The 20,658-nt window shown below is 49.7% G+C and overlaps 7 protein-coding genes across 7 annotated transcripts; 5 read left to right on the top strand and 2 right to left on the bottom strand.

The window, feature by feature from the left end:
* Positions 1-2,272: 2,272 nt before the first annotated feature.
* On the bottom strand, positions 2,273-3,004 carry BKA55DRAFT_544783 (uncharacterized protein; the record flags this gene model as incomplete). Its single annotated transcript, XM_046190754.1, has 2 exons — positions 2,273-2,898; positions 2,953-3,004. The coding sequence occupies 2 exons, from the start codon at positions 3,002-3,004 to the stop codon at positions 2,273-2,275; spliced, it is 678 nt and encodes a 225-aa protein (XP_046043578.1).
* Positions 3,005-4,010: 1,006 nt separating this feature from the next.
* BKA55DRAFT_581220 (uncharacterized protein) lies at positions 4,011-4,922 on the bottom strand. Its single transcript, XM_046194035.1, has one exon. It carries the CDS (start codon positions 4,474-4,476, stop codon positions 4,177-4,179), a length of 300 nt encoding a protein of 99 aa, XP_046043577.1. The 5' UTR covers positions 4,477-4,922; the 3' UTR covers positions 4,011-4,176.
* Positions 4,923-6,352: 1,430 nt separating this feature from the next.
* On the top strand, positions 6,353-7,772 carry BKA55DRAFT_581218 (uncharacterized protein). Its single transcript, XM_046194034.1, has one exon. It carries the CDS (start codon positions 6,534-6,536, stop codon positions 7,602-7,604), a length of 1,071 nt encoding a protein of 356 aa, XP_046043576.1. The 5' UTR covers positions 6,353-6,533; the 3' UTR covers positions 7,605-7,772.
* A 1,194-nt stretch (positions 7,773-8,966) lies between these two features.
* BKA55DRAFT_712882 (uncharacterized protein) lies at positions 8,967-11,778 on the top strand (the record flags this gene model as incomplete). Its single annotated transcript, XM_046200839.1, has 2 exons — positions 8,967-10,099; positions 10,194-11,778. The coding sequence occupies exons 1-2, from the start codon at positions 9,024-9,026 to the stop codon at positions 11,776-11,778; spliced, it is 2,661 nt and encodes an 886-aa protein (XP_046043575.1). The 5' UTR covers positions 8,967-9,023.
* Positions 11,779-14,804: 3,026 nt separating this feature from the next.
* On the top strand, positions 14,805-15,937 carry BKA55DRAFT_680099 (uncharacterized protein; the record flags this gene model as incomplete). Its single annotated transcript, XM_046198203.1, has 2 exons — positions 14,805-15,619; positions 15,810-15,937. Exons 1-2 carry the CDS (start codon positions 14,893-14,895, stop codon positions 15,935-15,937), a joined length of 855 nt encoding a protein of 284 aa, XP_046043574.1. The 5' UTR covers positions 14,805-14,892.
* Positions 15,938-16,763: 826 nt separating this feature from the next.
* BKA55DRAFT_712878 (P-loop containing nucleoside triphosphate hydrolase protein) lies at positions 16,764-17,330 on the top strand (the record flags this gene model as incomplete). The annotated part of the gene is made up of 1 exon (XM_046200838.1): positions 16,764-17,330. A coding segment is annotated over one exon (567 nt), but the record flags the coding sequence as incomplete, so codon positions are not given.
* Positions 17,331-17,815: 485 nt separating this feature from the next.
* BKA55DRAFT_581212 (uncharacterized protein) lies at positions 17,816-18,142 on the top strand (the record flags this gene model as incomplete). The annotated part of the gene is made up of 1 exon (XM_046194033.1): positions 17,816-18,142. A coding segment is annotated over exon 1 (227 nt), but the record flags the coding sequence as incomplete, so codon positions are not given.
* Positions 18,143-20,658: the final 2,516 nt, after the last annotated feature.

Below are 20,658 nucleotides of genomic sequence, written 5' to 3'. Positions count from 1 at the left end.
GGCTATCCAAACGCGAGTTTTGGGTCATGTTCTGGGGTGCATTGGAAGCTTCTTTCACTCCGGAGAACATCGCCAGTGGGTGGAGACGGACGGGTCTCAAGCCTTTCGATCCGGACGTCGTCCTATCTCAGGTTTCGAAGAATACGGACGATGACTCAGATGTGGAAAGTGGCTTGGATGACTCCATTGCTTTACAAGAACCTACTGCACGAGAATTACGGCGACTTGTTGATCATGTCGTGAAGCAATCCTCAGTCAGCTCTGACACAGGCGCCCGAAAGCTAAAGAGAACCCTTGAAAGCCTTCAGGCTGAGGTTTAACTACTCAGGCATGAGAACCAAGGCCTCCGTGAGACAATTATCCGTGAAAAACAGCGCAGGCAGCGTGGTAAAGCCCTGAAAGACTATATCTTTGATCGTGTAGATCCTAATTCAGCTCAGGTGTTTAGCCCACAAAAGATCGCCCAAGCTCGCCAGAAGAAAGTTGAAATGGAGGCGCAGAAGGAAGAGGAGGCTCTCCAGAAGAGAACTGAAAAGGCTCTGCGGCAGAAAAGAGTAGAGGAGCAAAAGCAACAGGTATTAGAGAGGAAGAGGCAGCGGGAGGAGAAAAAGGAAAGAAAACGGGGGGAAAAAGAAACAAAGCAGCTTGAGAGAGAAGCAAACCGGCAGCTTCGGATTGAGATGAAGAAGCAGAATCAGCGGAGTATACAACCGAAGCATCAGGCACGGCAGAATGGCTCAGATGGTCTCCAAGAGAATGGGGGCATTCGGGACGAAATCATCGTCGTTCTTCCCACAATCACCCAGCCCCCCGTATTATTCAAGCCACCCAACGAAGCATTAAGTACCCCAAATACAAAGGCATCGACGCCACCCAGCCATAAAACTCGGCCTAAAAGGCCTTCTTTAGTTGTCGAGAGCGGTCGGGAGGTAGTGGTGGCATATCGGGACTCGGGGCGATCGCAGCGGAACAGGAAACGACCGCGATGGCTTGATGACTTCGAAGTTAATTGAAATAAGTCTTAAGGAAATAATTATATCATCTTCGTAGTTTTAGCGCATTTTGAAAAGTGCTTGTTGAGCTATGCTAGATTGAAGTCGCCCGTGTAAGTTGGCAATAATCCGGCAGATCACCGGATCCGGCGGGTCACCGGGAAATCCCTTAAGGTTAATCGCATAACCTTACGTCGCCGGCAGCAAGGCATCCAATCTCGATGCAATACTATCCTGAATTCACGCCGACTATCTGATCTAGAAGAACAGATTATAGTTCAATTCATTCTTGACCTAGATTCGCGAGGATTTCCTCCCCGACTGCGCGCTGTTGAAGAACAGGGCTCCTAATAGTCCAGACCGTTTGGACTATTAGTCCCGACTGCAATCCAAGATCAATAATCAATCCACGACTGGCGTTCATGGATCGATGACTAGGATGATGCATCCCTTGAAACGAGCCTTATTGATCTGGATCGCACCAGTAAATTGATCAGAAACATCCAAAAACAAGCGGTTGGCACAGCAACAATCATGGGCACCCTGGTTTTGTAACGCCATGCCAACAACCTAGCGTACTTAGCGTCCACACCGGGCATCTGTATTCCCTGCCCTGATCTGCAGTCTGGACTAATAGTCTAAATGGTCTGCACTATTAGGAGCCCTGTGAGGGGTTGCTGAAGTCGCTTACCCCGCACACCCTATCAATATCAAGTCGTACTAGGGCAGACCGGCCCGCTCCGCGCTGATCGCTTAGAACCAACTCGCGTTATCTATTCACATGTTGCTGCATTGCAGCTGTTGGTAGTAACCGAGCTTCCTGTTTTGCCTCACACAATACGAAGACCCATGAGTTGCTCGTCTACCGCAGCAGCCAAGGCGGATAAAACCGGCAAGATGCGGTATTTTCTCAACCAAGGTTGCCGGAAATGCATTCACTGATTGCTGCCTGATACTCAAACCTGCAGCAACACCAAAACAGTTATGCACGTTGCCGTCCGGACTGCGCTTTGTCTTGGCCGAGCCGAGGGGGCTTACTGGAAGGTTGCAGGGGCAGGTAGTCAACCATGGTACGTTTGAAGGAGGCCCGAGCGGTGATCAGTGATCACATCACTCTCTTTGTGTTATTCAAGACTTGCATTCTGACGGAACATCGGGTTCGTGAAGGGAGACCATTCCGTTGTTATTGCAGCCTGACATTTCTCGGTGTTGTGGATCATTATTGTGGACCTCTCGCTGTGATACAGAGAAAGGATTCAGGCCAGACGCAAGTGGGGCACTCACCACAACCGCGCATCCACGTTTATTACATTAATTTCAAGCAACGCTGTGAACGGCTTATAGTAATTGGATTGACTCCAAATCACGACCACATCCTCAACCTCTCGACCATTCACTCCCTCAAGGGCAGTTTCGGTCATACATGGCCCATACAGCAGGGTGTAATGGGGCCGGCACATCCTTGGCCGCCTTTTCATACAGGTAGCAGTCGTGTGAATAAGACCCCAGGCTGAAGTAGAACAGGACCATGTTGGCGCTGTACGACAGGCACCTGCTGTCAGCCAGACACCTCGCCTCAGGTCGACGCCGATGAAACGCTGGTAGTGGCCCTGGCCCAATCCCAAGACACCGCACTTCTGACCCCCCGACGCGGCCGCGGCCTGGCATTGGGTCAGTGCTGATGAAACTGATGAAATTGCTGATGAGATGCTGGCGGCACAGCTCGTCTGCTCTGCAGCTATGACTGATTCTACAGTACTGGAGCAACGGTCCCCCGCCTCTGCCGACATATTGGCTCTGCCCTGGATAAAACATCCGTCGTTCGCTGGGCAGGAGACCCCTGGTGGGCAACAGCTGTCGCACGTGATTGGCAACGGTTTAAGCCCAGAGGGTCCTTTTCCAACCACTGCAACCTATTAATTGCAAAGACGAGCTTGATTTGGAAATAGGTAGATCTTACCATAGCTGGCGACCCAAAGGGCGGGGAGGAACAGGGAGATGGGGAGTCGCATGTTGGTCAGTAGATCAGTTGGCTGCCAAAGGGTTCCTTTCTCACCTCCCTCTCAGACGAACTTGCATGGTTAGTTCACCTAAATATGGAGTTATCCCCGCGCTCAGCTCGCACTGGAGGCACCTTGCATTGCGCATTCTTCCGTTTTCGGCTTCAGATAGCCGCCGCCTGGTGACTGGAGGAGCTGTTGAAGCCATTGCTTACGACACGACTCGGGCGGGCCATGGAAATCCCGAATTCCACCACTCATGTCATGCGATGCATGCATGGACTGTGGATTCGAGTCCGCCGCTGAGGGCGGCGATATTGTCGGACTGCTGGAGTATCCGAACAGAAGCGCAAGCAGATGGCTGACTGAACAGCTCGATGCGGTATTGCGCGCTTATTGCAATTGCCTTATACGTCAAGATGCATGGATTGCGGAAAGCCGATTGGCTTGTTGAGCGGGAAGACCCGCTCGAGCTTAACGCAGACCTCTCGAAAAGGAAGCGGTAGGCTGGCTGAATATGCAGCGGTTGGCGTCGGGCATTCTAATTGCCGCCAATCCCATATTTCGGATGGATGAAGTCACCGCTTTTCCAGGTTGGGTGGTCGAAGATCGGGTGACCCCCCATCCTGTTGTCCATCGGCTGCAGACCACCAAGCACCAGCTCTGGGTGGGTGGGGATCCGCCGCGGCGCCGCCATGCATCAGCCTCCATCTTACGCTCGTCAGATCCGGTGCGAAAGACTGTGAGTAAGTCTGGCCGTCGGAGAATAGAAGCGGGCCGTCGACCCGATGTGACACGACACGGGCCTTACATCATTATCGATCCTCCCACTTTCACTGAAAGTGGGACGTTTTGCAATACTATTGGCTGGTAATCCCTGTGATAACCCCGCATTCCACTTTCACCTGAAAGAGGACTCTAAGTATATAATTAATTAACCTTAGTTATATATAAAAATAAATAAAATAAAATAAATAAAAAAGTAATAATTTAAATTAAGACTATTATAACCTTAAGGGCAATTTCGGTCAGATATTACAAATTGCCAGGGAGCTAATTGTAAATTCTTTACTGCCTGTCCATATAGTGCACAATAATTATTATAAAACCCAGTCGCCCCGACGGCATATGACAAGCACCTGCTATCAGCTAGACAATTCTGCTTGCAGCTTGTCGGGTCGGTGCTACGGCTTAGCTGGTAATATTGACTGTTCCCGCCTGGGACGCGGCACCGCAGACCCGCAGACGCGACCGCGCCCTGGCACTGGGCCAGTGCTGATGCATATGATGCTATAGCTGATGAGATTCTGCCTGTGCAGCTGGTCTGTTGTGCCGAGACTTGCGCAGCACAGTTTGCTTGCTGCGTCGAGAGTTGCGAAGCACAGTTTGCTTGCTGCGTTGAGAGTTGCGAAGCACAGTTTGCTTGCTGCGTTGAGAGTTGCGCAGCACAGTTTGCTTGCTGCGTCGAGAGACTGCGCTGACATATTGCGAGATCTGTTCGACACTTTTGAAGATCTCGATCGCACTGCGTCGGTCCCGCAGAAGCCATAGGAACGATCGCTAGGCTTTGAGCTTCGCTTTCAAGCAGATTCATCTCACAGCGACCGGATCGCTCCGATTGGCGCGGCGGTTCCCAGAATGAGTCAACACATTCTTCCATGCTACCGCAACGGTTTGCACATTCGGCAGGGGTACTGGTAAACTCCACTGAACCTGGAGCAATAACCACATCGCAGTAGACTCGGTAGTCTTTGCCTTGAAAAGTAACGATTTTCTTGTCTGAGGATGGGCAGCAGCCAGCATATGTGCCTGTGGTGCTGCATGATTGGGCACTGATGAGAGCGGGGAGGAAAGCCAAGCAGGCTAGATAAACAATCAATAGGGAGCGAGACATTTTCTCAGATGGAGATGGTGGTTGATGAAGAAGTTCTTGCAGATAAAAGATATATCAAATCTTTTACTCTCTTGAATGGAGGGTAGAATATATATTTCATGTCACTACTTACATATCTAATCACCAGCAGTAATTCCGAGGTCTTAGTGAAAACATGTTTTCTGACCCCTAGCGTTGTATCGGACATGCCGGTGTAAACATTTGACGATGCAATCAGGTGGCCATGGGTATTCAGCTGGATGTCCTTGAAGATCATGTCCAAAACGGTGCTTTGCACGGCTAATATGCAGACCGATATGATCAATCACATCAATATTATGCATGTATTGCCAATGGTCATACGTCGCTGTGCGTATCGCCCGTAACACACCGAATCCTCACAAGGTGCAGAAAATCTCGGTGAACCATCTGTAAAATGACACTGTAGCACGGAGCATCAGCTCCTGGCTTTCAAAAAGTCATTCTCATCTGGGCGCACTGCATGGACACGGTGGCTGGCTGGACTGCACCGTACTGACTCTTTCGGCATCTATCATCTCATGACTTCCATTCTCTTCTCAGCTATAGGCTGCAATTGCAGCTGAGGCCCATTAATCCCTGTTGCTGCTGGTGATACGGTCCATAACCGATACTCAGCATTCGTACAGGATGTACTACACATTCGCTCTGAGATTAAATACAGCTCTTCAACTCTCATTCCAATAGCTGTACATCCTGATCATCACATATCTTCGTTGACCCCCGTCTTTTTATTTTTATTGCAGTGTTACTTTCCACGTAGCTATGGCAAAATACTACAACTGGGCCGTTTTTCTTGCCTTGTTTGCTGTTTCAGCTCATGGTCAAGAGAGCCCAAACCAAGAACCGCTTTCACTAGAGGTGGAACCCATTCCCCTACAGAAAGCAGCCAATAATGCCAATGGCCAAATGACCATTGATGATATTGTTCCTTCTCAGGACTCCAAAGGACAGATTAAATGTTGTCCATTGGGAACCATCTTCAACGGCACTGCCTGTACTTTCAAGATAACTACTACTGTCTGCCCTCCCAACACCAAACTCAAAGCTGGTGCTTGTATTTCTGATAAAGAGCCCGAGTGCCCTGAGGGTACAGTTCTACAGGACGAGAAATGTATCTCAACTGTAGACCCGGTTTGTCAGGATGGGGCGCGCTTTGATGGCAGCAATTGTATTTCTATACAGCTTCCCTCCTGCGACACAAACTTCAAATTCAACGGTATCTCTTGTATCTCTACCGAGAAGCAGGTCTGTCCAGAAGGGTTTACTGATGTTGCAAACATCTGTATATCTAATATACCACCGACATGCCCCAGTGGTGAAAGATTAGATGGAGGATCTTGCACCTATTCCCAGCCACCGTCATGTCTCTCTCATATGACGCTTGAAGACGGCCTCTGCATATCCAAGCAACCTCCCTCTTGCAATGAGGGCTTTGAGTTCAACGGCAAGAGCTGTATTTATGGACAGAATCCTTCGTGTCCGTCTGGAACAACATTCAGTGGACGTGTCTGTATCTCTGCGACACCACCTGAATGCAAAGTCGGTCATTACAATGGCTGGGCTTGCCAAGCTCCTGAGTCTCCTCAATGTGTCCGAGGCTCCAAGCTGGTAGATGGTGTTTGTGTGATGGAGTCTCAAGATGAGAGGTGTCGACCGGGTTTTACGTATAACGGCCACGCATGCGCATCTAACAAACCGCCGGGTTGTCCGTCAGATGCCGTGCTATCAAAGGGGGTCTGTGCCCTCAAAGAGAAACCAGCATGTGCGCAGGGTACATTCAATGGCACTGTCTGCGTTGTGCCTGAGCCTCCCACATGCCCCCAAGGCTCTATTTTCTCAGATGACTCCTGCATTTCCACGATACCGCCGACCTGTCCCGTCAACATGATTCTCCGTGGGGACTCTTGCATACAGACGAGTAACCCTGTGTGTGCTCCAGGCTCGGTGTGCAAGGGTGATGTTTGCATTACGACTAGTACTCCAACATGTGCCGTTGGGGCATTCAAGGATGGTAAATGCATTTCTGCCTCAGGACCAGCTTGTCCAGGCCAGGCCGTCTTTGATGGTACAAACTGTATCTCCCAAAGTAGTCCAGGCTGCCAACCAGGATTTGCATTTAATGGAACAGCTTGCATCTCACACAGCTCGCCAGTGTGCCTAGAAGGCGATGTCTTTGATGGTAAAATCTGCCTTCACAGCCAACAGCCTGTATGCCCTCCAGGGACTCATATCCAAGGCAATGGCTGTGCCACTCAAGTGGGACCCAATTGCCCGGAAGGCTTTGTCTTCTCTTCTGAGGGTTGCATTGCAGGTACATTACCCGAATGCCCAGCCGCTGCGACCTTAAAGGGGGGTAAGTGCATCTCTGAACAGCCACCCGCCTGTCTGCCTGGCACACAGCTTATTGACGGCGGCACCTGCGTTGCGATTAATGGCCCGACATGTCCTCCTGGCAGTGAGCTGCGACCAGAAGGTTGTGTTACCATCACTGCTCCTTCATGTCCACATGGAACCACGCTGAAGGACAACAAATGTGCCTCTGATAATGCACCCACTTGTCGTCTCCCGCTTGTTGTCTCTGGTGATAAGTGCATATATCCTAACCTACCTAAATGCCCAGCTGGCACAGTCCTCTCTAATGACAAGTGTAGCTTGGCGCTAACAACTGGATGCTATAATATCCAGTTTTGCCCTTGAGGCTATCTGGTGGGTGTCGAGAGGAGCATGTTTCTGAAATCATGTCTTGAACATCGAGAAACTGAGATGAACTGTTAGTGGTTGGGAGGGCAGAAGCAGATACACAGTAATCTACAGTTTCATGAGTTCGAGGACTCCAAAATGGCTCAATATACTGCTTTTCATACACCGACACCTTTCTTCGAGAGGACATAATGTATCTTTTTATACTATAACTATATGGTAGGTTATTTTTCGCTGCACCGTGCAGTGGTGCACTTACTTGTCTAGTGCACTTGCTTATTATCCACGTTAACGTATATGATAAGCTGGTGCACCAAACAAGCTCGTGCACCAAAAATCTCAACCCCTCAAACTTATTATTATAATAAAAACACCATAAACTATCTAGTTAATTAAAATTACTTACTGTACTCTTCCCCAGAAGTCTCAATCACTACCTGACAGGTCCTTGCATTATGCCCGACCTTGCTGCATACACCACAGCGCCGAACCCCCGGTCGCGCTGACCTTCCTTGACTACTACTTTTCGACGATTCGGCTACTACCTGCGTATCAACATCCATTTAATCAATTACTTGCGATGCTTCCTCTACAGTCATAGCCCCTCCCTTCTGTAATCTAGTCCTTTTTGCCCTATGCCGCCGGCTTAGTATCGCATTCGATATCAGTCATGCGTTGAGGGATAAATGATGGGTTTAGGTTGTCGGTTTTCGGTTGTGTTTGGAAGGGCTCAGCCAATCAGACCGCGAATAAAACGAACAGTCTCCACCCAGCGTGCGATCCCTGCTCAATAGATGGTGAACGATAAGACATGATAAGATAAGGGGAAAACCCGAAGAAGGTAATAAAATATTAATCCGGGCTAATCTGGACAGATGCAACCCTTATCCTTGGAGAAAGCGCCTCTTCATTTCCTTCACGTTTTAGAATCATTCTTGTCCAATGAAAATCCTAGATTGAGGTACCGAAAGTTTCGTTTCTGTATCTTCAGCAGTGGCGAAACTTTCTGTCAGATCAGCCAACACAACCCAAGCTCCGCTGTTGCGGTCAGGAGTTCCGATATCGCGACACTGGGATATTGATAGCATCTGGCTGGGAGCAACAGGCCTCCAGACGATTCGGCCGCCCACTGTCTTTCGGCTTTCTTTTCTTCCATCTCCTAATCTCAACCTTTCCACTGAGCAGGTGATCCGACCTCATTGACTTCAACTAGCGAGGACAAGGCACATCCTTCTTGACACGTTCAACGTACGATGTGTTCGCTTCTCCGCGTTCCTCTTTTTCCCTCATGCTGCTCCAATTTTGAGCACCTCGACAATCAAGAATGCACTGTCTCTTGAACGGCAGAAAGACCTTTATGATCGAATCATTATTCTAGCGGCCTGCGAAACGATTCCGGGTCCGGCCTTGCAGGAGATGCCCCAAACATTTGAAATAGCATATGCGAAATCTCGTTCGTTTCAGGAGAAACCGGGTAATAATCGGTGGAGAGCAGAGGATGAGAGTCGATCTTTACACCTACAATATGCGATTCCGACCCAGTATTTGATGCCTTTCTGGCAGTCAGTCCTCAAAAATGCCAACTCATTTCAAGTTTTGAATCAATCAGGGGAACCAGTTCCATACTTCAAAAACCCTCGACTGCTTTTCCAGTCCCACGATCTCAAAAATGCCTTCAGTCGCGAAACTCTCCAAGAAACCCTAAGCCTTTTCCAAGAGACGGTACTTCAATCCTTGGACCCTGCGCATCTGGATATCCGCTCGTGCTGGTTGGATATCGGTTTCAGGGATCATGCCGCCTGCCCTGGTCCTCGGGCTCCCTCAGGGTCAGGGTCAGAGTCAGAGCCTTTCACTCTCCTATGGAAGAGCCGATGCCACCACCACCTTCACGAGAAGCTCTGTCGAGTCAATCCTAGCACTCCGTTTGCTGCTACCTACTTCCAAGGGTTTCTTCTCCGAGACATTGGTGACTATCAGTCCAAGGCGACATCTAACGGAGCCTCGAACCCGGGTCGGCGCGAGCAACGAGACCCCGGCATCATCCGCTTTAAGGCATATAACTGCATCAAAGAGCAAGTCTCTGTTATGTTCAACAGCTACAATATCTTTGGGTCGGGGTTTCTTCCACTTCTCGCTCTCAATGAAGACATGATTAAGGGTCTTTCGTCTACCAGCGGGGGTGGCCAGGATACTCCTGTAACTCAGATGAGTCGTAGCTCCTTATTGAAAGCCTGGAAAGCCAACAAGCGTCACGTTAGAGCCATTTCAGATACGAAAAGTCGAGCAGGCTATGGTATCAGGAAAGAGATGACTTTTCGTCTCGACATAATCCTTACCATGTGGGATCGCGGCTACTTTGATCCCAGCCTGAATCCCCACGTCGGTCGACTTTCATGGAACGCGTCACCCACGCCTAGCACCGCTGAGCATTGTCCTTTCTGGATAGTCCCAACTAGGGATATCAACTGTCTTATATTCACTCAGGCGGCACGGTACATTGTTCCCCTCGATTACCTGTTTCTGCAGGCTTCTCGAAGCTCCGCCCACTCCTCGCCTCAACAAATTCTTGCTTTATACACTGCTCAGCTGTTTTGTCGACTTCTCATGTATTGTCTCAATGCCGAGCAACGTTTCCTATATGATAACTGGATTTGGCAATCACGATGGACAGTACAAAATGGGCAAAAAAAGAGGGTCACGACTAGAGCGACGCGGTCTTGGACTCGATGATTCAGTGACCATGTCGGGGATGCCGTGGATTCCCCAACATTGTATGGACTGGAATGGTGGACACATCGCCCTAGAGACTCTTGTTCATACCTACCTACCCCGGAATCCTGTTCATAACCGTTTCATCCACCAGCCAAATGTCCAGTTCTTTACCACAAACAAAGTCTCTGTTGAGCACTGTCTACAACAGTGGGTCAAAGAGGCTCGACTTGAATTCGACCGTGGGCATAGCCAAAAGGCCGTAGAGCTAGTCGAAAGTATCACGCATCTAGCTGTTGAAGAAGTCGCTCGGGCTTATCATCTACATATGCTCTCAAAGATGCAACAGTACTGGAGTCGAGTTCTACCGCAGAAAAAGCCCAACGCACTTCCTTGCATTCGTCGTTTGAGACAAAGTCAAGAGGAATCAGTCGCCCAAGTGGGCCACATCGTAACTGCTCAGACTATATGGGAAATCTATGACGAAGCTTGGGATATATATAGCGATGTTCTCCTAGGTTCGCCATCCGAACAGACACCGGAAGAAATACCTTGTTGGAAGGCAGCACGTAAGCTTCTGCCGCCCGAGGACGCTTGGTCCGAGTTCGTATTTCGGCGCCTTTTCGGCCGCCCAGATCAACCAACCTGGAATGGCCTTGGCTTTCTAAAGCTATACCGAAGATTCATGGAGATTTGGGAGGTAATTCAGGAGTACGCGGGACCCTTTGATACCCGATTCCGTCGTATGATTGGGAATTTCATTCTGGTTACCTTCAACAGTGATCGAACTAAGGAGATTGGGACGAATTGCAGTTCGGGAACCTGGTACACGGATCAGCCATCGTTTTTCAGAATACAGTTCTGGGCTCCGTATTTCTCGCCACCAAAGAGTAATATGGGATGCTCCTGGGCCTCGGTAGATGATTATCAATGCCGCAATCCCCTCATATCGCCAGTTACCGTCTCCCTGATCTTGAGCGATGAGCAGTTTCAGAGCCGTGCCAATCATTTTCAGCAGTTATGGTCACGATTTGTCCTTAACAAAGAGGACCCGCATCAGATGAGACCCAAATCAAGAAACCGCAGATGCCAAGAAGCGTTGCAATGCCTCGTAGACCTCACAGGCCCCCGATGGGCACAGGGTGGCGATGATTTGGCATATGCCTTGCCCTGGAGATTCTATCCCCCGAGGATGGGAGACGAGTACGAAGACCCATTCCGCATCCCTATCTCATCAACGTCCGCCCGTTTCGAGTACAAACCGTGCAGACCCACCAGACATGGCTATATGAATATTCAAATAAGGCCTTATATGAATATGCATGAATATATTCACATTCATATCCATATAATATATGAATATAATATGTATTTGCGTATCCATATTCATGCATATTCATATAAGGGAGGGGTTCCTGATTGGCTCAAATTAGATCTAATCTCTGTAGATGATTGGTACTAGTCACATCCAGTCTCATTAGCTTAAGCTACAGGTCTCGACGCAGCCATTAGGTATTTAGAGAGCTACCACCACTCTGTCACAATTTCTGATGGATCTGGATCATAGGGATAGAACCTCTTGATTTTTCCATCTAATGAGTGGAAATAGGTCGATTTCTTTACACCTAAGACGAATTGGGCCTCCAGGGCCCTTGTGTTGAAGAACTCGCTTTTTGGGAGACATAGGTGATACCAACCTCTGACGGGAAGTCCGGACTTCCGGACTGCCGGTCTGAGCAGCCTGTTTGAACAGCTGGAAGACTTTCCTTCCAGTTTGACCAAATGTATCACCTTTGGTCTGCTGGATGTGACAAACTACAAATACACTTCATGCCAGCACCAATCTCTCTACCCGAAAATCTCTTGATTACATCTTAAAGAAAACTCTCCAGTTGTCGCATACCATGCAGTAACGTACTGCTTATTAGCATCTATGGCTTCTCAGGCTTCTGAGATATCAGCCTCAGGGACTAACAACGCTTCTATAGGCTCGTTTGCATCGAAACTTTCATGGAATTTCAATGCTTTTTTCTACATAGATTATCCTGAAAAACATCTCCAAGCTGAGCTTGGCCCGAAGCGCAGAAAGACCAAGGGACACCGTGCTTACGTTTGTCTTCACTGTCAGAATCCTCCATGGTCAAATCGAGTGCCTGGCAACGCTATACACCATGCAGAAACGGCTCACCGAGCCCTTATAAGAGCAAGCGAGGCTGCTAACGATACTCCTAGTACATTTGCCTCGGGTGTTTTATCTGGCGCTATCGAGTCGTATATCGTCTCTCGTCCTTCGCAGGCTGCTCTCCGCAACTGTTTTAATAAGCAAGCCTATATTGAGGCAGTTGTGGGACTTCTAACAAGGCGCAGGCTGCCCTTTTCGGCAGTTGAGCACTCCGAACTGCGAGATCTGGCTCTGGCATGTAATCCAGCCATTGGGGACCTTCTTATCAACGATCGAAAGCAGGCTATGGGCTATATTAACTCGAACTACTCGTTATACAGCTCACAACTTGCCGAGAGGCTTCAAACAACGCAGTCGAAGATACACATATCTTCTGATCTCTGGACATCGCCACATCGCCATGGCGTACTCGCTATATGCGTTCAGTGGGTCGATGAGGACTTGAAGCTTCAGAAAGCACTACTAGGACTGCCAGAGTGCAAATACAGCCATTCTGGTGCTACGCAGGCTGAGTTGATCGCCGGTACGCTACGGAAGTTCAACATTACTGCTCAAAGCCTCGGCTACTATATAGGCGATAATGCTACATCAAACGACACCTGTTTAGAGGAGCTATCAAAGGTTTTGGAGGCGGAATCAGGTGTAAGTTACTCTTGGCCGCTAATAGTGCTGTAGCCTATACTAAGTTATAGTATAGGCTGAGTACCCTCACAAACGCCGCAGAATCCGCTGCATCGGCCATATTATCAATCTCGCCTTACAAGCATTCCTTCTCGCTCGCTCAAAAGAAGCTCTTAGAGCGGCTCTAGAAGCTACTGCCGATGAGCCCGGTTCAACTATGCTTGAGGAGTTCTCGCAGCAATTACATGAGCTGGATCCGGCGGAGATTGCGGCACATTCGGACACCACGACGCATCAAGAACAACGGCAGGAGGAGCGGCAGGAGCAGCCCACGAGAAAACCTACACACGCGAGAGGCAAGCGAGCCGCAACTACGCATCAGCAAGCCAGCAACGTCGATGAGCGCTTCGCTGGCTGGCAAGGCATTCCAGCGCTAGCAAAGCTTCATGCTCTTGCAGTCTATATACGGAGCTCGGCTCTACACAACGATCAGTGGTACGATGCTGTAGGTAAGCAACTAGGCATCGATAATATCACGAGGTGGTCCTCATGGCATAGAGTGATCACTGTTGCGTTAAAGAAAAAGCCACAGATCATCCAGTTTACTGCTGAACATGATAATGATCTCGAAGGCAATACTCTTAGCAGTAGGGATTGGGAAATGCTAGAAAGAACGCTAGAGTTCCTTCAACCTTTCTATGAGGCCACGTTGGAAGCTGAAGGCGCTATGGCATCAATCTCACAGTCACTTGAGCTGCTGGACCTTCTCCTAGGACACTGCGAAAAGTGGAAGGTACATGGCTAAATTTTACATCTTCCTGCTCTATCTATAGCGTATACGGCATGTTAATCAGCTAACTAGGCCCACTACTCGCAGCCGAGCAATCGCGATGATCGTATAATTCACTCTATCGATATGTGCTGGTTCATACTCGATAAGTATTACACTATGACCGAGGATGTCCCCGTATATGCCGCCGCCCTCCTTCTCGATCCTTCTAAACGCAAGAGCTATATCGAAGAATGTTGGCCCGAGGAATGGCACGAGGGCGCGTTTGCCGCCGCCCGTAGTCTCTGGAAGGAAGAATACGATTACGATGTCGAGATACATCTCTCAGAGCAGTCCTTGGCTGTGCCTGCATTATTAAAGCGAAAGAAGGATACGATGCTCTCAAAGATGCGCTTAGAGGTGCGAAATAAGACGATGGCGAGAGCACGGGGCAAGGATGATTTCGATAGCTTTATCTCAGAGGCTCCTATCGCACTTGCAGAGGATACTACGCCCCTTCAATGGTGGTGTAGTGAGGACGTTCGTACAGCGTATCCACGGCTTAGCCGCATGGCTATCGATATCCTGTCTGTACCAGCAGAATCAGCAGAGCCAGAGCGGACCTTTTCAGGGGCTAGGCGCACAGCTAGGTGGGATAGGCTACGATTGTTGATTGAGAGCATTGAGAAGATTGAATGTATCGGCAACTGGCTGCGAGAGGGACATATTAGACCGTCAGCTGAGGGCGGGATAGGCCTCCCGTGTGATCCAGAGGCTATAGAGGGTGATATCAAATAGCGAACAGGCCAAACGGGAGCCTTGGAGAAGTTTTCGGGCTATATAACTACACCAATCGATTCCTCTCACTTCACTGCAGTAATTAGCTTGGCATCACGTGAGCCCTTATATGAATATGCATGAATATGTTGTATGAATATGTGTTTTGGTACATAAGTTGAATATAATATGAATATAAGAAAATCGGTGTGAATATTCATATAGCCATGTATGAGCAGCAGCATCGAAAGAGCTATACTGATCGAGAGGCAGAGACAGAGGCGGATTCAGACACCGATTTCGATAGCGATATCAATAGCGATGTCGCTGCGCTTGATCAAGCCGTCTGCCGCTTCTGCATCAGTAGCATCAAGCAGAAGCTGGGCCGGAAGCAATACCACAACCCGCTGCTGCACTTCACGGCCGTGCTGGGCATCAAGGAGGACGGCAACTGGGTCCCGGCGCACTCGCACACCCGCTTTCTGGCTGGCTTCTTGTGGTGCGGCCGGGTGCTGATGCTGGAGCACTTCTTCGAGGATGACCCGTACGACTCGGAGGATTCGGCGTGCGAGACGAGCTTCGCCGCGATTGAACGCTTCCACAAGGGTCATCACGAATGGCTCACAAGCGGCTCGTACTCGCCGTTCGGCACGATCATCCGGTGGATGACATACGGCCGAGGGTACCGCAATCACGAGGAGGGGCAGGCACGGCTGTGGTGGGACAGCGACGGCAAGACGGTTAACTATCTGGGCGAGAGCATCACCGTGGCCGGCTTCCAGTCGACGGCTCAGGCGGTGCTGCAGGAGGCTGAAGACTGGCTAACCGATAGGCCGTTGGTAGTTTGGGCCAAACTACCAACCTTCGAAAACGGCACGGGCCAATTGCGATGCGGGGAAACCCTACTGTACCAAGGACTGCGTGTAATTTTATTAAACTACACACTTTTCGTCCGTGCGCCTTCCCCCACCATCATTACTTTCATGAAATTACATCATTTTTATCCGTGCACGTTGCTTGGTTTTGGAGTGCCCCACCGCCGCTGCCCCTGTCAGGGGCTCAATAGCAACAAACCATCGAGGCAAGTCTTTTCTCATCCTAACTCTCCATGTTCGGTACTAGTATATCAAGCTGACTGATTCAGTTATTCGTTTCGTTGTACTGAAAAACCCGGATATGGAATTATTGCGCAATCTTAAACTTTTTATCGACTACGAGGCACATGCAGTTATCTGCTGCCGACAGGAATGCCAATCTGCCCTACTACAATGATTACCGCGAACATTGCGACGCAATGCACATATTCTGGTCCGTGCACGCTAGACGTCTCTCCAATTTCCCCAGAGTTGCTTCGTAATACATTCTTTTCGTCCGTGCACGCTTTCAGGGTTCGCGGAGCTACGGTGGAACCCCACATCAGGTTGAGTTATCACTGACTCTGTATGACTGCATTCAGTCCAAGATCCTTGATCCACCCTTTCTGTGCCATGTGGTTTTGGGGTAGCGGTGACCCAACCACCAACAATAAAGTCCACAAGCGAAAGGAAAAGAATAAGACAAAAGTCTCCATGGCTATGTAGAACGAGAGCTAATAACTGGAGAATATCGGTATTTATTATTATGGACAGGTACCAAATGGCCTATTATTAGACGGGCTGTTTGGACAAAATAGGCTGACACTTTCAGATACAGCTTATCATATCGCATCCCGTATATAATGTCCCAAATAGGCCATGTTACCGATACTTTGGCATTATCTGCTACATATGACAATATTCTCCTAGATTCACCTGGCAGGGAGTAGGCTACTCTAGAATACTAGCCAGGAACCAATGGTAAAGCGCTTATGGTTATGAATGAAACGTGTAAGTACGCCTTTATCCTCAAAGTGTAAGTTGTTTGATAAGCGAGCGCCTCACTGCAATAATGTCTTGATGAGATGTTAAATGAGGTTATATGATTTCAAGCGATCTAAATGTGAACATGAAAATGTTGACCTGCTCGAGTCACCCTATTAACTAATGATCAAATCAACTCTGCTACAGCTGATTTTATTAACCCACCTTAACCCTAGTAGGGTTGATTATTGCCAGGGTGTAGGGTTGATTTGACAGGGGTGCAGATGATCTATCTCACAGCGACACTGCCGCCGGCAGATGAACCAGCTTTCTTCAGCCTGACCAACGCACGGCATGAAGACGTTGCTATAATCCGGGCAAGGGCAACACGCGGCAATATAGCTTACAGTATTAAGTCAGTCCCGGCCTCAACCGTTGAGGAAGCAGTTACTGCCATCGTCAAACAGGCAAAAATGACGATCAATCAGAAGCTGGAAGAGTACCCATGGCCGGCCAAGATTATTGCCTACTGCCAGCGAGTAGAGGCAACAGAACATCTGGCCGCAAAGCAAGGTTGCGATGCTTACCATCGAGAGATTGACACACGGGATGGGAAGGCAGAAAGGCTCAAGTTTTGGATGAGTGGCACAAAGCGTGAGCAATACGGAGACGGGCGAGTGATCGTGGCGACGAACGCGCTTGGTCTTGGCATTGATGTACCTGATATCCGAGCGGTGGTACACGTAGAGATGCCGTGTAGGATGGCCGACTATGCGCAGCAGAGCGGGCGCGCAGGTCGAGATGGACAACGCAGTGAGGCTATAGTTATCCGGCTGGATGTGCAAGGTAGTTCTAGGAGGCCACGGCCGCTGGTGTCTGAGCATGCCGCTACGGATAGCTACATCAGCGGCGAAGTATGCCGGCGCGTGGTACTTGATTCTGTTATGGATGGACGAAATGATCGAGAGGGCTGTGAAGAGGGCGAAGAGCTATGTGATGTCTGTCAATGCCGCGTGGACGAGGAAAATAGAGAGAACGAAGGCGGTATGGTAGAAGATAGAGAGGAAGGTGATATGCGGCAACGGGAGCTAGAGGTGGAACATGCTCGGTATCGTGCTGTGACCCTGGTAGCCCAAGAGCATCAAGACTTTTTGGACTACAAAAAGAAGCTCGCAGCTCGAGTCCTTGAGGGTTGCCCATTCTGCAAATGGCAGGGTTCAGGTGATGACAGGACGCACTCGGGGTTACGTTGCGATAAAGCGATCGAAATAGGTGGGCAGGTACAGGAGGCATATGAGCTTGCCGTGAGGATGGAAAAGTATATGCGGAGAAGCAATGTAGTAGAGAATTTTGGTTGTTGTTTAGGGTGTTTTGTGCCGCAGGAATTATGTAATGGCTGGGAAGAGAACCGGGCGGAGGGTGGTTGGAAAAGTGTTGCGAATGGCAAGTGCCAGTATGAGGGGGTCATGATATCCATTATTGCCTGGGTATGGATACAGTTACCAAGAGAGAGCGAAGGGCTATATAGTCGGCATGGGTTTTCCTATAGGGATGAGTGGACGGATAAGGAAAGAAAGGAACAGGTTTGGAGATGGATGGGTAGAAGGGTAATTTGGGGAGGTACAGAGGCGTTACAAATGTGTCAAGTTTTCAGTGAGATGATTGGTTAATATAGAGAAGTAATAGAGTCTGATAAAGATCTTATATAGATAATAGTAGAATACTTTCAACTGCCCGAGCTATGAAACTGTCTGTGGCTGTCTGGTGTGCTCTCCATGCCAATGCATAAGCAGATCATACATCAGTGAATGCATTCGCTGAATATTTTCCTGTGCGCATTCGTCATCTAGTAGCTCTGGATGGGTATAATCCAGTAGGCAAATGCGAGTTAGGTTTTCAAGGCCGCCACTAATTATTTAGCTTAACTTAATTCTAATATGTATTTCTACTGTCTAGAGAGCATAATGAATGAAGTTTTATTTTTTTGAATTAATATTGCTGTCGAGGCATGTTATAGTATATTGCGATAGAGTGACTCTCGATCAAGCGTTACATTTCCTATTATGGAGTAGCGTACTTCATCAGTCAAGCGTTACATTTCCTAACATGGCTAGTGCTCCCAGCTTCGCGAAGTTCAGCCGTCTCACACAGTATTGTGTTTACCCTACAATACAATACAATACAATTTATTACGCCCGGCGACCTTCCTTTGTCATCACACTTTCTTGGCATACAAGTGTTAAGAAAGTGGCCCTGTCTACACCTAAATCCTTAACAAGTGCACAACAAACATTCCAATCTGCGCTTTGCGCAGTCGCAAACCGCGGCGATGGCCTCGTCTACGACGATCCCGCCCGCTGCCTTGGATCCCTTCGATCTGGGGATCCACACTCCCGTCAACCTGAACCGGGGAGCCCGTGCAGCCCTCTTGCAGAACAGTCCGGCAGCCGTCAACGGCACCATTGGTGTTTCACCCGGTCCCAGGCGGATGGCTCAGACACCATCCTCACCACTCAACCCCGCCACCATCGCCGCAGTTACGGAAGGAGCTGAGCGTGCCAGTCCCGCATCCATTTTTGAACAACGACCGATCTCTATCGTTGAATCAGCCAACGATCTCGCGCGAGAATACGTGGAAGAGTACAACATCAAGCTGGGGGTTTTCCAGGCCTTTTGTGCCAAATTTGAAGAAGCGGCCCAGCAATTCGTCACCGGACCGCAACGACGTTTCGCTCAGCAATTTGCCGATGATTTCCTCGGCTTTTGGAAACGAGAGCTCTCCTGCTCCGGACCTGCGACCCCAAAGCCTACATACAGCAGCGTCGCTGCTGCCGCGCCTCCCACTGACCATGACCGTCTGACCCACAGACAACAACAACAACATGGACGCCGACAAACAGATCCACCTCATCGCCAAGGGCAACAGACGACTATCGCCCCACCCCGACAAGACCTCCGTGTCTTCATCCGTCTAGAAGCCGGAGCTCCGGCCAGGGCCCACAGTAGCTATGCCATCCGGACTCTGATCCGGGAAAAACTCGGCGCCGTCTCGGACAAAATTCGACAGGTGTTCCCGGTCAGATCGGGATGGGCCGTCCTGGCCGCCGACTCTGTCACACGCGACTTTCTGGTAGATAAACAAGCTGAGTGGGCCGCTGAACTGGGAGCTACAGCAGTAGAAACGAACAAGGAATGGTTCACCTATGTGGTCTCAGACGTTCCCGCAAGGCTGACTGACTTTTACGGTAATGAGGTGGATAGTGACAGCGTCGTTAGCGACGAGATAGAAGTCCAGACTGGGATCAAGCCCATTGATGTACGTACCGGAAGACAATTCTCGGATAACCCCTTGACCAAGGCCCTGCTCGTGTCCTTTCTGAAGCCCACAAAGAGATTCTGGTCTCTTTTCGGCAGCAGCGCAGCCAGGCTTGTTGACAAAACCGACCGACCCAGACAGTGTGAGACGTGCTGGGGCTACCACTTTGCCCGCAACTGTCACAGACAGCCAGTTTGCCGACGCTGTGGTGAGACTGGCCATCTTGTAGACGATTGCATCGCACGAGAACAGTGCATCAACTGCTTAGGCCCCCACCAGGCCAACTTCCGTAGGTGCCCAGCTCGGCCAAAGACAGTGCACGGCGTGCTCCGCCGACTCACTAAAGAGCAACGAAAGCATGTCCGGACCGTAGGTGCGGAGACATACCGACAACGACATCGAGAACGGCATCTGGAATCGCATCAGGAAACGCAGCAGGGCATGGCTGAGCGACGAAGCGTGGATGTCACATCACAAGAACAGCCTAACCATCGTGCTCCCAGCCCAGCTGTATCAGGAGCACCCTCGTGCATCATGGTGGCCACGACCCCTCATGCTGGCTATGAAGCAGAGGAAGAACCCGAACAGCCCAGACCAGGCTCACCGCGAAAGCGCCGAATCGTACTCATCACTCGTCCTCATGACCGGGAATAGATATTCTCAAACACGAAAGAACGACAGGAAGCCGCTCAAGATCTTCCAGGCCAACGTCGGCAAGATCCCTCCGGCCCACGACTGCGCCCTGGCGCTGGCCGACTCGGAACGATATGACATTGTGCTCTTGCAAGAGCCGTGGACGGCTCACACAGAGACCCGCTGTCTAACCAAGACTCACCCTG

Source organism: Fusarium redolens, assembly GCF_020744475.1.
Source record: "Fusarium redolens strain MPI-CAGE-AT-0023 chromosome Unknown BKA55scaffold_20, whole genome shotgun sequence".
Lineage (NCBI taxonomy): Eukaryota > Fungi > Ascomycota > Sordariomycetes > Hypocreales > Nectriaceae > Fusarium > Fusarium redolens.
The sequence above is the reverse complement of the archived record's forward strand: the minus strand, read 5'-3'. Positions and strand labels throughout refer to the sequence as shown.